Below are 14,926 nucleotides of genomic sequence, written 5' to 3' on the forward strand. Positions count from 1 at the left end.
TGTCTCAACCCTTAGGAGACATCAGAGAGTCCCTGTGGGAGTTCAGCCCTTTGAGTGCAATGGGAATTCAGTGGCTTCTCCCTGCGGAGCTGGTGTGTTTAATTGATCACTTAACCTAAGGGCTTTGGATACCACAAAATCTCGTGTGTGAGCTTTTCTGCCTAAACTTGATCTTTTTCTTTTATTTTTTTTTAGATCTTCTGAGGATGTGATAACTTTTGCTTTGTTTTCCCAGGTGCTCAGATAAGCTGTTTTGCACCCAGCTCCTTCTCCTGGCGACAAGCTGCTTATGTGGACTCCTACTGCTGGGCAGCTGTGCAGCAGAAGCAGCCATCCCAGAACAACTTAGAAAACATTCCCCTGTGGCTGCATAAAGTATGTACAGATCTCCTTCTCTTGGAAAAATTGTCCCCATGTGAAAGCCTGCCTTTGCCTCACTTTTCTTGCTCCTCTTCTCTGCGATAGTCCTTGGCTTTGGCTTCACTCTCTATTTTTAGAGAGAATGTTTTCTTTCCCTTACTTCCAAAGAGGGTAGTACTAAAGAAGGTATTTTCTGCTTGTAAATAAAGGATCTGTCGTGCTGTAATAACAAGTATCACCAGTTATCTGACATGAGAGTAATGCTAATGTTGCTGTGTTGCCCTGGAGCTGAGTGCCTCCCCTGGCTTTAGCCAGGAACTATTTTAAAATCAGGATACAAGACACAACAACTGCCCTAATGCTCGTATCAAAAGCTTACTTTAGGAAAACAGGGTAGTAAAAACATTCTGTATTTTTATTGTATTACACTTGGCCAGTTGTGCATGGAGAGGAACGAGAAACTCATGGCAGATTGGCATTTGGGGAAAGATTAAGTTCATTGCTGGTACCAACAGGGCTAACCCTGTTTTCAGTGTACTCTCTGAGCTCCCCTTGCAAACCATGAGCTGGCTTTCACTGCTCCAGGTGAAGCATCATCACACTGAGTGCACAGTAAGAGACTTATTTTATAGGTAAAAAGTGCAGTAGGTACTAAGATACTTGAGCTAGCTCAAAGTGGTCAGCCAAGCTTTGGCAGGAGTTACAAACTGCATAAATGCCATGTCAGTGCCTGGAGCAGACTCAACTGGAAAGGCAGCGTCACCCTGCTTGGGCAGTGCTGATGCCAAAGTAAGAAATGCTGTTGGAGTTCTGCAAGTCTGGAGTGTTGTGTGCTGCCTTCTCCAGCCCTTTTATTACTTGCTTCAGCAAATAACCCCCCTGGCACCTGGAAGTGGTGGAGAACCTGGTGTTAGAGGGACTGCAGCACCTGTATTTCTGTGTTCTGCTGGTTTATCCCATACCTCAGCTTTTATTATCCAGTCAGCTGGTGGTGTCTCCTCTGAAAGACTATTCAGGGCTGTGTTGGATTTGTTTGCTGACTTTTCTGCTTTCTGGGCAGCAGTGCTTTTATTTGCAAAGCATCTCAGTTTCTTTCTAATACTCTGACTCACTTAGCATCTCACTATATTGGCATGCTGGAAGGCTCCATAAAAACTGCTTATGGAGGCTTTATATTACAGTTTTGGGAAAATGAGGTTGTAGGTGCCAATTCCCGATTTAAATTGATGGATTTCCTAATGGCACACTCTGTGCTCTGTCAGAAGTGCTGTCAAAGGTTTGTATCCTAGGGCAGTGCTCAGCGTGGAATAGAGGGGAAGTAGGATCGTGTAGCTCTTGGTACAAAAGCCAACTTGCAGCAACTTGTCCTGCTTTTGTTCTAGGCATCTGGTTGCTCATAAGGATTATCAGAAACAAGTTGCATTACAGAAAAACTGTAACCTTCCCTTTTCCTTCCTATTTCATAGTACGAATTTGTGCTGTGATTTTTAATTTTTCAATCAGTAAAATGTGCATTTCCATTTTGTGCAGTCTCTGAAGCTTGGGTACCTTTACCTGCTGTCCTTTCTGCTCTGGCAGATCTCTCCCAACGCTTTAATTTATCCATTTAGAAACTTGTTTTGGAGTGGAGAGGAGGAGTGTACTGCAACTTTCTGGGATGCCTGACTGGTGGTCTGTGCATTCCTAGAGAGTGCCCTGGGCCTCTCTCCTTGGAGAACAGGAGTTCTGAAATTTCCAGTGATCCTGGAATAACTCTTCACACTGGATAACCCTTAGCAGAAAGCAAAATGAGTGGTGTACTCAAATGCACAATTCATGAAACAAACTATCTGCAGATAGAGAAACTGAAAGAAGAGACTATGGTATGTCCTGCCTATATTCTTAGTTTAACACTAAGATTTCCTCCTCTTAGTCAGTGAAAAAGCTGACAAAACTGTTATATGATCGAGTCCTCTGACAAGACTCATCTTCAGATTTGTCATTGATGAAAATTAGTCTGGTTGGGCTTCACTCTTCTGTTGTCTCTATTTTCTTCTGAGATTTTCCATTCAGGCTTATTTCCCTCAAGAGATTTCCTGTGTGTATCTGAAGTGTCAGAACAGAGAGATTGGTTTCTAAAGATGAACAGTGAAGAGAGACAGACAGTGATGATGTGGGCTGGAAGAGTAATGTATTTGCTCCCTCTGTGCAGATAGTTTGCTTTTTGTCTCTAAAGATGTGTTCCACCTGACAACTTATTTTGATAAAACTTAGCTTGATCCTTAACTGGAATAGAAAGAAGCTTTTGGCCATTGTGAGTGGGCAGTTCTTGCAGTCTAGTGGAGGAGAACACTGCACTGGGAAGCCTTTTTAATCTCTAGTGCACAGAGAAATTTATACAAACACATGCAGAAGAACAGTGCATGTAATATCTTACTGGCTCTTGATACCCACCAGACATGACAGGAACCAAGCAAGTTGAGGGGTAGTCGGACATTGAGTGATGACCTCTCTCTAGCCCTGAAATCTGGATTGCTAGGATGGAGGTGCCTATGATATAGAGATTTCTAGTGATTTTTTTATTTACACTGTGTTCTAGTCTGTTATGAATTGGAGATAATCAAGGATGACAATAAAGGTAAGCAAAGTAGAGGTAAAGGGAGCAGATAGTTCTTCAGAGGAAGGAGATTCATACCAAACAGGCAAGCAGTTCATCTGACTGACAGCAGAAAGAAGAAGTCTTCATACATGGCACAGCTAGGAGAGGTCAGTTGTCTGTCTCAGATCTCTGTAACAGTGCAGGGCAAGTGCTGTGGGACCTACTCAAAGCACTGCACACGAAGAGTGTGTCTGAAGTCTTTGTATGCATGAAGTGAAACTTACCTTGTTGAAAATACTGACTTTTTGTAATAGAAGTAAGATTTACCATGGACCCATGGGTTGTTCTTTGAATTGTTTGTCTGTAAATACACCAAAAAAACCCCTGAGATTCTTAATTTTGTTGTTGATATGATTGTAATGATTGTTATCTGGTTCTTCTTACTCATTGTTTGTTCAACTGCATAGTTGACTGGGGACTCCACATGTTTCACCTATAAAGCCCCACCCAGAGGGATTAAGGGCTGCCAGAGCAAGAAAACCTGAACACAGATGGATTTATAAACCATTCATTGAGAGTGTAGTGTTAGAGCTAGTTCAATCACATTAGTCTTACTAATTGAAACTGGAGAAATACAATTTTTCAGCTGTATCAAAACAGAAAGTAACAGGTGGGGTAAAAAGGTCAGGTATGGTTTGAGATTCACTTTCAGGTCTGAAGGCAGGATAGTATCTCAACCAGAATGATGAGTCATTTATAGCTCACGTTTCTGCCCTGAACACCAATGAAAACATCTCCCATCGACTCAAACAGGAATAGGATTGTGTCCAGAGGCAGCTTAATACCTTTGCTTCTGGAAACATGTCATTGCTGTTGTTAGCCTGTTTGGGGGCTGGTGCCTTTCCTTAGGCTCTTCCTGGTGGCAAATAGAAATTTGGAACTGAAGAAGCAGACACTTCACCATGATCTTAATATTTTAATGAGAAATATTTTCATCTCAAATGAGTGAAGACACTTCAGAGCATCCTTCTTTGTTGAGTACTGTATGCCAATGAATTTTCTGAGAGCTGTAATTCAGACCTGTGCAGCTTAACAGCTTTGTGCTATTGTACTTAAAGTTACTGTTTCTTCACTACTAGGTAGGGCAGAAGTCAGAATGCTTGCAGATAAGGACTGGAGATGCAGTAAACTTATAAAACTGGTGTTTTCTAAATGCCACTAAAGTGGTTTGCATCTTCTGCCAGCCATCTTTATCCAGACCTTGGCAAGCTTTCTGTAGATTAGGTCCATGAAAATGCCTTTTGGGTCACACCACTCTTGGCAACTATATGATAAAAGCATATTTGAGCTTATGAAGAAGTTTTTTAAATGCCCTCTTATTTGCTGTGTACTTACTGAATCTTAGCACAGTTGAAGTTGGGGATGTTATATAATAGACTATTTTGTGATTTAGTCTGATCTTTCCTTTCACCTTCAGGAGAATGTGATGCTAAAGCATCTTTAAAAGACAGTTTCATGATTCCAGTGTCTTAGGTTCTTATGCAAACAGATTACTCAGAGGTTTCTTCTTCTATGCCCGTGCATACATTATGGTTGAATAGTTAGCTGATTTCTAACAAATTAACTTAAACAGACTGATGTCTTCAAAGCTTATTTCCCTGGCCTCCCAATAAGAGGTGAAAAAAATCATGTCATGAGAATATTAGGAATTCACTTTAACATTTGTAGCGCTAGCACTGTAGGTGCATTTATCAGTGAAAGTGTGCATATGTGCAGCGGGAACTGAAATGTAGTGAGGATGGTTCATCTCATTCTGAATATTTATTTGAATATAGATGTTCACAAATTCTGGTAAGACAGACTTGTTTTGGAAAATATGCATTCAGTTTGTGTGGATAATCTTCATGAGAGGAGCAAATGCAGGCACTTGAATAAATGGTCATGACTTCAGAAGAGTTCAGTGTGTTAAATAGATAAGAGGCTTCTGGAGTTTGAACTGCATGTGTGCAGGTCATTTTTCTTCTCCACAATGTGTTAAATAGGTAAGAGGTTTCTAGAGTTTGAACTGCATGCGTGCAGGTTATTTTTCTTCTCCATTCATAGTAGCTAGTATTGATTTAAAATTGCTCAACCTGTTTATAGTCAGTGATGTAAGGAAACAGCACACATCTATGAAGTGTAAGCTTTTTGATGTGCATAAATTATTTGCTTTGATGACAACCTTTATAGCTGCTTTTGCAAGTGTAGAACACAAGACTGAAAACAATGTGTTGTGCTGAGATGGGGGATCAGGGCTCTGCATCATAACACTACTGGACATCCTATTTCCTAAGCTCTCGGTGTCCAGAAAGATCATGCTTTCTGTATTGTAGGGCTTGGTGGACTGTTGTGCCACAGGCTACCAAACAACCATTGTCAGATCTGGTCCTCTTTTCATCTTTGACTGCCCTGTGGGATGTGTTACTCTCAGAGTACAGCCATGAGATAGAGAGGCACTAATTCTGCAATTTCCATTTCAGTTACTTGTTGCAGAGCAGTGGTGTTGAGCGCATATCGTCCGTAGCTTTCAGGAGCTCAGCAATACTTAGCAGAGAACATATAGAGGACTCTAGTGCGTGCACTACTAGTTTTGTCTGTCTCATGCTGAATATTAATCACACAGTACCTATGCCTGGTCCCTTCCAGAAACTTGGATTAGCCTACCTGAAGCTCTGCTACTCTGTTTTTGAGTGCCAAACTCAATGGGCTTTTTCCTGTCCTTTTCTCCTTGCAGCTGGGTGGAACTGAAGACTCAGGGCATCCAGGTTGAAGCACGTTGCTGTAGCCCTCAATACACTTTCACTAGTGAAGTTCAGAAAGGAGCATTTTGAACCATAGAATATTGTATCTGTTCTAATCTGCTTTCAGAGGATCTTTCTTCAGTTATGCAGTCTCTTACCATCTTGCATCCAACATTGTGAACTTGCTGTTGGAAAGGAACTCCATAACTGGACAGCAAAGGAACAACTGAGCTTTACTTTTAGGCAAATATCTTTCTCGGGCATATCTTTGACCGTGCAGTTCTTGAGGTCAGTGGTACTTGCCATTTAACACAAATACTACAAACTGTCCAAGACTGAAGTAGCATTTCATCCTTGCCTCCAATGTCTTGGAAGTAAATACATAAACCATAAAATAAAGGCATATGGCACATGCTTATCTGTGCATGAATACCACGGACTCTTCTTCTTAAAATGGGAAGTCATTATGCGTGACTGTAAAATGTAGTCAGATGAGCTGGATAATCCGAGTTTGTTGCCCGGAAACCTAGGATTCATGCCAGATGACTTTGCATTTTCACTTCTGCCTGTCGGTTCAAGGCCTTAAATTTGAATGATTCAGAACAATTTGCTAGTTATCTAAGCCTACTGTTAACAAATGGAACAAGCATATCTTTCATTTTTAAAAAAGCCAGAATCCGAGAAGGATGGAGTCGTGCATCAAGTGCTATGGAAGGGCTGACAAATACAGGCTTTTGTTTCCAAACAAAAAGAGCTGGACTAATGGTCACGCTGCTGCTCTGGTTTTGAGACCATTCAGAAAAGAGCTGCATAGTGTTTTCTCATGCTGCCATAAGCTTCAGCTTTGGGAGTGATGAGAGCCTGTCGAGGGGAAGCCCAGTAAACGCATGGCAAATGTGCCTTTGCCCCAGTGGTGTGATGCTTCTGGGTGAAGAGGCAGTCGTGAAGGAGTCAGGGAGAGGAGGAGGTGCAAAGGAAGATGGCAGAGGCTGGTCTTCGTAAGACAGCAGTCTGTAATGAGGCAGGGGAGATGATGGGGATTGGAGCAGAGCAACGGGGCTGATGCCAGTTTGCTACACAAATGCAGAACGTGTCCACAGAGTCTTTTTCTAGGTATAAGGGAAGAGATGGGGACTGGGACAATGGAGGTTTTGGGCTGTGACTTCAGTGTGTCAACTATCTTGCATCTTGCTGGATGTCTTGTAGGCCTCAGGGTAAAGACATCTCAAGGATTAATAGAATACTGCTGATGGAATTTCCAGAATTTCAGGAAAGGAATTCATAAGTCCTCTGACACCTGTAAAATTTCAAATGAGTAAAGCCAAGTGGTATAAACCAATGTAAGAAGCATTGGTCACTCCTTACTAAACCAGATGTTTCTTTGTTGTTTCTTTCCCTGCCTGGCACCAGTGGAAGGGTGCTACGAGGTGTATGGAACAGAAGTAAGTGAAGTCAAATGGGCTTTGCAGAAATCTTACACAAGCTGGCATTTGTTAAGGCCTATGGAAAAGGTGTTGCAGCAGCTTAGAGGAGCTTAGATAAATTTAAGTTGTATTAGTAGATAGATAATTTCTGCTTCTACATAATACAGAATTCAGAGGACTGAAAGAGCCTGGCCATGAAACCACAAAGCTTTGAGTAGACCAAGGCATCCAGGACTTTGTCTTGAGAGACCCAGTGGCATTGTCCACAGAGATAAATATGAAGAGCAGGTTATTGAGCTGTTGGGTTTGAGTTGACAGGATGTCTACAAAACCACATTGGACATGCCAGAGCTTTATATCTCAATTGTGAAGGATAGACCTGGAGAAAAGCGGATGATCTGAGGTTATCTGCTGTGTAGCAAGAGGGAAGAGAGGAGGCAGTGAGGGCAGAGCTCTGCACCGTTTCTACAGGCTGCTGAGGGTAGGGGAAGGATCATGGCAAGGGTGCAGCAAGTAGAGCTGAGAGTTGTGAGATGGCAGCCACTAAGGACGTGTTTTTGAGAGAATGGACTCGCTTAGTTCAGTTAAAAGCAGTCAGCAGCTCAGAAGGAAGCGCAGCACCCACACCCAAGGGCTGTCTTGGCTGCTGGCCTAGGTGAGAGTTCTGGAGGGAAGACATTCCCGTTGGTGACTGTAGACAGTCCATTCAGTGAGCATGGTTTAGTGGTGCAGAAGACAGTATGGATTCAGAAGAAGTACTTGGCAAATTAGCAGTCCTCAGCAATTCCAGGAGATCAGGAGTCCCCTGTGAGTTCAGTGCCCTGCAGTGGAGGGGAGACAGGTCCCAGCTATGATGTAGCAGTATAAGGTTGATGCTGGTTTCTTGCTGGTGAGGAAGAGCTACCTCTAGTGGGACGTACGGTATAATTACAGTCAACTCTGCTTTGTTAACTCTGTTTCTGAAACAATCTTGTTACTGGTTAGCTCATCCCTGCAGGATTTCTGTTTCAGTTTTAAAGATGAGCCTTTCTTGAAGTTTTCTTTCTTGAGGACTTACCTAGAGGCTGAAGTAGCAATTTTGGACAAGTTCAATGGTGTTGCTACTGAGCAGAAACAGTTAAAGTCTGAATTTATAAGAAGGGTTGCAAGGGAAAGCTGATCTTTAAATACAGCATTCTCTGTTTTCTGTGGCTGTTTGGTGCTTTTCATTGGCTTTGTCTTACTGTGTGTCACAAATTTCTGATGTGACGCCTGTGTAGACAACATGCACATCCAGAATGATGGTTTGTATTATGGTTTCCAGTTGCTGAAGCAGTTCTTTTCAGAAGACAGGTTTTATTTATGTGCTGATATGTCGTATGCATTCCTAGTGTTAATAATCACATAGGATTTTACTGTAATGATAGGTGGCATTAGAAGCAGTTTTCCTGGGTAAAATGTTTAATAGCATCAAAATATTTATACAAAACTTAATTCTCTCTTGATTAATGCAAACACAAGTTAACTGGTTAATATTAGGACCAGAGTCTCGTCTTGTTAAATATCTACAAATGTAAGTGGAGCTGTTCCCCTTGCATTGATTAATGATTCCAGTCCAAATTTCCTCTAAAATTCTCTATTGGCTTTTTCAATGAATGTGCATCTGTGCATGACTGTAACATTTCAGATACTTTAAATCTGTTTAAAATTTGTTCACCACAATTAATTTAAAATTCCTTAGGAACTGATGCTGGATTTAAGTTAAGTGTGCTTACTATCAAAAGTTGAATGTAATGAATTAGAGATTAGACAAATTTGCAGTGCATTTTGTTACCTAACTGCTTGTCTAACTAGATCTTACATCCTGTCTCTGCAGGGGTAATGTTATGTATAAATGTCCACCTTGAATATAACCTCACATTAGGTAGAAAATACCATCTTTCCAGCAGCTGGAGAGAATTAGAGATTGAATCTCATGGTGAAAAACTTGTACTTGTGATTACTAGAAGATGTTGATGACCTGTTATGGCCAGCAGGTCAAGGCAGGTGATTCTGCCCCTCTACTCTGGTCTCATGAGACCCCACCTGCAGTGCTGCCTCCAGTTCTGGGGCCACGAACGTCAGAAGGACATGGATCTACTGGAGCAAGTCCAGAGGAGGCTATGAGGATGATCAGAGGGCTGGAGCACCTCTCCTATGAGGACAGGCAGAGGGAGTTGGGGCTGTTCAGCCTGGAGAAGAAAAGGCTCTGAGGAGATCTTATAGCGGCCTTCCAGTACCTGAAGGGGCTACAGGAAGGGTGGGGAGGGACTTTGTACAAGGGCAGGGAGTGACAGAACAAGGGGTGATGGCTTTAAACTGGAAGATGGTAGGTTTAGATGAGATATTAGGAAGAAATTCTTTCCTGTGAGGGTGGTGAGACACTGGAACAGGTTACCCAGAGAAGCTGTGGCTGCTCCCTCCCTGGAAGTGTTCAAGGCCAGGTTGGATGAGGCTTTGCGCAACCTGGTCTGGTGGAAGGTGTCCCTGCTGATGGCAGGGGGGTTGGAACTGGATGATCTTTAAGGTCCCTTCCAACCCAAACCATCCTATGATTCTATGAAAGACAGAAAGAGTTCAAGCTGTTGTATTTTATACCAGCTTCAGCCCTTTCCCTAAACAATGGGGACCGTGTAAGGGCTGACTTCTCAGCACTGCTTTAACACCAGACCATCCTGATGCCATGTGTTGGTTTCCATTTAGGAGTTATCTAAAAATAATTACCCTTAAATATTACAACCACACTCACACCCTTTACAGTCACTGTCTGCCAGGCACTCTGAACAGACGTGTGTGTTTGCGGGCAGATGCAGCGCTGTAAAGGGTCTATTCATTAACCTCCTGACAGCTAATGGAGAGCAGGAGAGATTTTGCCGGTGTTTAGAGCATTTTAGTTGCTGTGAACAGTGGTGACACATTTGGGAGGGAGAGTTATGTGATACTGTCCTCTTCTTCCAGACAGCCTTTCTGATAGCTGCTTTGGTTGCCTTTCCTATTTGTTGTTTCCCAGTTTAATGCTGCCTCTCTCAATCTCAGCTCCAGCAATGCAGTTCTGAATATGCAATGAAAACATTATCAGGACTGTGGTAACTTTATTCTGCCTGTGGGTTTGGTTTTTGGGGTTTTTTTGGCAAGACTCTAAGCAGCAGCAAGGTTACTGGAGCTGTCTGAAAAGAGATTTTGCTTCCTTGCATATCCACAGTAACCACAAAAGTGGGTTTTACTAAAAGCATTTAAATAAATTTATAAGGAATTTAATAGGCTTATGGGGAATTTAATAGACTTATAGGGGATGATGGTAACTGGCTGACGTTTTGCATATAGGTAGGGCCTAATCTGAATTTTTTCTCCCTTCAGTTCTTTCCATACATCCTTCTGCTCGTCGCTATCCTGTTGTATCTACCATGTTTGTTCTGGCGCTTCACTGCAGCACCTCATCTTTCTTCAGACCTAAAATTTATTATGGAAGAACTTGACAAAGCCTATAACAGGGCAATCAAAGCTGCTAATAGCATCCGCAGTGGAGAACCCAGGGACCCTACTGACCTGGTTCCAGCTGTTAATGAGAACTTGACACAGAGGTAAGATGCTGGGGCTTGGCTTTCTTTGCTCTTTTCCTTAAGCTCTTAACAGATGTGACACCTGCACTCTCTTAGACTTTCTTGCAAAGGTTTGAATGGTGACCTGACACTTTTAAGTTGGGTTAAAAGAAAGAAGATATCTGAAATCATTACTGTGGGCACTTGGAGATGGAACTTATAACTTTCTTTTTTGAAAGAAAACATTTGATGAGCTCTTCAGATTACTAATTACCTGAGATGTCTTGATATCTTTAGTTGTAGTAGGTGTTAATTAGTTTTACCCACCACGGCATAAGAAAACAGGATGGCTGCAGTCCTCAGTTCTCAATACTCGACAGTCGCTTGCACGCTGTGAGCAAAGTCTGTTACTTGTCTCCTGTCCTTTCCGATCTAAGTCTGCAAAGCTTCTGTTTAAAGAAAAAAAACAAAACCAAAAAAAACCCAAACAAACACCAACAGAAAACACCAAAACCAAAAAAACTAAAACCCCCCTCTCTGATCAAATTGTTGCACTGTTCTAACCAGATCCAGTTTCTGCTTCCTCCTAGGTCAGGGTACCTGTTTCTCTTTGCACGTGGGGACACAAGCAATGAAATGGGGACTTAGATCTGTTCTTTAACACGTGGAGTTCGGTCTTGACAAGTAAAAAGCCTTCCAGTGTGCTATTATGGAACAAGTTGTTGGGAAGTCTGCTTTTCCTCATGGTTTTGTTTACCATACCTGTTTTGTATTGGAAAAGAACAATTTTTTTCTTTTTCTGTGATGGCAATACTTTTTTCCATTTTCCAGTGTTTGAGCTCTTCTGTCTCTTAAGTTGCTGTTCTATATTAGAGTGTCAGTCTTAATAGTCTTAATTCATCTGCTATTCTGTTGTTTTTCTATTGACTTCAATAAAACTACCCTTGATTTACCCCAGTAAGAGGGAATCCAATCTTGTGTCTATTTGAGACTACTAGGTTTCTTTGAAATTTGAAATAGGTGCATGCTGCAGCATCTAATCTATGTGACTTGTGGTTTGTTTTCTCTCTCTTTCAGTTTGTGGGAAATATCTGAAAGCCACTTTAAATACCCAATAGTGGAGCAGTACCTGAAGACAAAGAAGAATTCCAAATGCCTGATAACTAAATACATTATCTGCCGTTTACTCACGCTACTAATTATTTTAATTGCATGCCTTTACCTGGGCTACTACATTAGCCTCTCCTCTTTGACTGATGAGTTTCTCTGCACTATCAAAACTGGCATCTTAAAGAATGACACAACTGTTCCAGAAGTGATTCAGTGCAAGCTTATTGCTGTTGGTGTCTTCAAGGTACTCAGCTATATTAACCTGCTAGTCTATCTTCTAGTGATGCCGCTGGTAGTGTATGCAATGTTTGTTCCGTGGAGGTGGAATTCGGGTATCCTCAAAGTGTATGAAATCCTGCCAACTTTTGATGTTCTGAAACTCAAGTCAAAGTGTTATGATGACTTAAGCCTGTACCTCCTCTTTCTCGAGGAAAATGTGAGTGAACTTAAATCATTTAAATGCCTCAAAGTGCTGGAGAACATTGCAGTTTCTGAGAAGTTTGATGTTATGCAACTTTTGGTAAACCTTGGTACTATTAAGACAGATACCGTGGATGGGAATCCAGGCACAGCTGTGTTGGAGAAGCCTGAAGAAAGAACTAGACAAGAGCTGGAAAAAAATGCAACAGAACTACAAGGTAAGGTGACCTGCTCTTTCTTTAAAAAGAAAAATCAAAGAAAGAAACACCACAAAAACACCACGTCCAAACTTGCTGGTATAAAGAGATAAGGAATCCATTAAACCAAAACTTCATTCATGCAAAACAAAGCAGGTTTCATCTAAATGTGTATTCCTAACAAAAAAAAAAAAAAAACTCTACAGTAAAATGGACCTGTTTACACCTTGCTATGTTGTCTGCAGTATAACTGCTGTCACTTCACATATGTGCCAGAAGGTTGTGGTGTTGCAAGCCAGTGGCACGGGCTGGACACTGAAGTGTCTGTTAAGTTGGTGGTCCTTGCTGATATCTCTACTCTGTCAGTAAGAGGCTTCAGCTGTCAGAACTTGAACTCCTTGAGACCATCTGCACAGTAGAAGAGCACTAGATTGGTTTACAGTAGGGTTGCATTTGAAGAAGCTCCAGTGAGAAAGCTGGTGATTTCAAGACATTTGTTTTTCAGAGATTAGTTCAAAAGAGTAGTAACTGCTGCTTCTGCTTTTCATTCAAGCGTGGCAGAAATCTTAGATGAATGTAAAAATAAGTCTGATGCTCAGAAATGGCACTGGTAGAGGAACAGAAAATGACAAAAGGGAAGCGCAATGAGGCCAGGGAACATGCTCCTGTTCCTTCTTATGCAGAGAGAAAGGAAGATGGACTGTAAAGTGATTTTTGCCACAATCCTCTGAGTCAATCTGGATTGGTGCAGCTGTTCTCTGAATATTCCCACCAGTTCCCAGACATGATCAGCTCTGAGCAATCGCTGTTATACGAGATGTAGTCTTAGATTCTGTGCAAAAAAGTGTGACAATCTTAAATGTGATTCCAATGCCATCTTAAAGTGCAGAATTAGAGGAGAGAAGCCAAATATCCAGGGAGAGGCATAAACGAATGGAAAAACTTTCTTCCCATTTGATGTGAGCGTGGCTGCTGTCGCAGCTATCCCCACAGAAGCAGCAGGACACCAGTGCCTGCATCCCCTGAGTGAAGGAGTCTAGACTCTATGGGCTGCCTCTTCACAAAGTCCTTCATTCATGGAAGTGAAGATGCTTTAAAACATTTAGCAGCTGACCTGAGCAGGTGAGCACAGTGCTGAGGGCAAGTTAAAGAACTGCTTCAAAGGCAAGAAAAAATTAAATTGACTTTCTCTTCAGAAAGGTATGCCCTATGCTTAATAAAAAAGAAGCAGCAGCACCCAGAGGGTAACTGTTCCTCTGTACTTTGGTCAAGCAGTTCTGGTAGGCTGAGGTTTGGAGAAGTCAATTTATACAATAGGGAATCCAGAACAAAGAAGCAGAATTATTTTCAAACTAGAAGCAGCACTTCTGGCAGCCTGATCTAGTACAGTAGTTTGGAGTAATTCTGACAGAAAATAGTTTTCCTCTTAAATGTGTCCCTTTTTGAAATTGCAGGTGGATGGGTTTTGGTAAGAGGATTTAAGAGCTCAAGGTGGAGGTCTCTACTCAAGGAGCTGAAAAAGCTAATAGCAAATCTGACTCATTTTTATCTCAAAGCAGAACTTTTGAGACTGTTTTCATCTCACAAAAACACTTCAAAGATTTGTTTCCTCCAGAGCAGAACAAAAACTCATGCTTGAAACTCTGTTAAAACGTAGAAAGAAGCTGCCACTTCATTATCAGCTCTGGCTGGTGCAGCCCTCTCCTGCCTGGCTGCAGCTGCAGACTTCACCACCCATCAGCAAAGTTTAACTCAAGGCTTATTGTCTTTTCTTCTGTCAGTAGTGGATTGGCATGTTTTAATAAGTAACCATGTGAACAAACCAGTTGTAGATGCTGGCTCTGGACTGTAAGAGCATCCTGCCACGCTGTGTGCCGCATCCAGACTGTGCAGGGCATCCAGCAGCTCTGGCATGGTGCGGGACAGCCCACCTCATGGCACTCTCTTGGTGGCAGTTCCTATGTAAACAAGAATCTGTTGAGTGGTTTAATGGCACTTTCACTTCTAAAGGTTTACTTTCTCTTTAGTTTTGACAGACCATGATGCAGGTGGCGACGTGAGTCCGAGAGAAGATAAAAAACTTCGCCAAAGACTTCTCGATTCTTCGTGCTGATGCCTCCCCAATGCAGCAGGCAGGGGCTTCCTACTGCTGGAGGGCTTCTCCTCCGCCTTCTCTGTGCTCAACACAAGGTGCTGCTCTTTGAATGCAACTGTCACGATAGCCTGACAATTCCTCAGAGCCCAAACTGGTTTACAGACTACTTGTATAATAATCAGCAATCAGGTACCTGAAAATATATGTCATAGACTTTCATTATTTATTAAAAAGAAAACTCACACAAGGAACAAAAAGAACAAAAAAATTCCATCATGAGTAACAAGTGACGTGCACTGAATGCAACTGAAGCTGGCAGCAGGAAAGAGCTAGCACTATACTGTACAGGGATGGGAAATGTAACCCTGTAGGTAACAAAACCAGATGGCCACATTGCATTCTGAA

General features: G+C 42.0%; 1 protein-coding gene across 1 annotated transcript; it reads left to right on the top strand.

The window, feature by feature from the left end:
• Positions 1 to 235: 235 nt before the first annotated feature.
• On the top strand, positions 236 to 14,539 carry PANX1 (pannexin 1; the record flags this gene model as incomplete). The annotated part of the gene is made up of 4 exons (XM_010173615.1): positions 236 to 375; positions 10,518 to 10,741; positions 11,777 to 12,447; positions 14,454 to 14,539. Coding segments are annotated over 4 exons (1,121 nt in total), but the record flags the coding sequence as incomplete, so codon positions are not given.
• Positions 14,540 to 14,926: the final 387 nt, after the last annotated feature.

This window comes from Antrostomus carolinensis, unplaced genomic scaffold, assembly GCF_000700745.2.
Source record: "Antrostomus carolinensis isolate BGI_N321 unplaced genomic scaffold, ASM70074v2 scaffold9780, whole genome shotgun sequence".
Classification (NCBI taxonomy): Eukaryota; Metazoa; Chordata; class Aves; order Caprimulgiformes; family Caprimulgidae; genus Antrostomus; species Antrostomus carolinensis.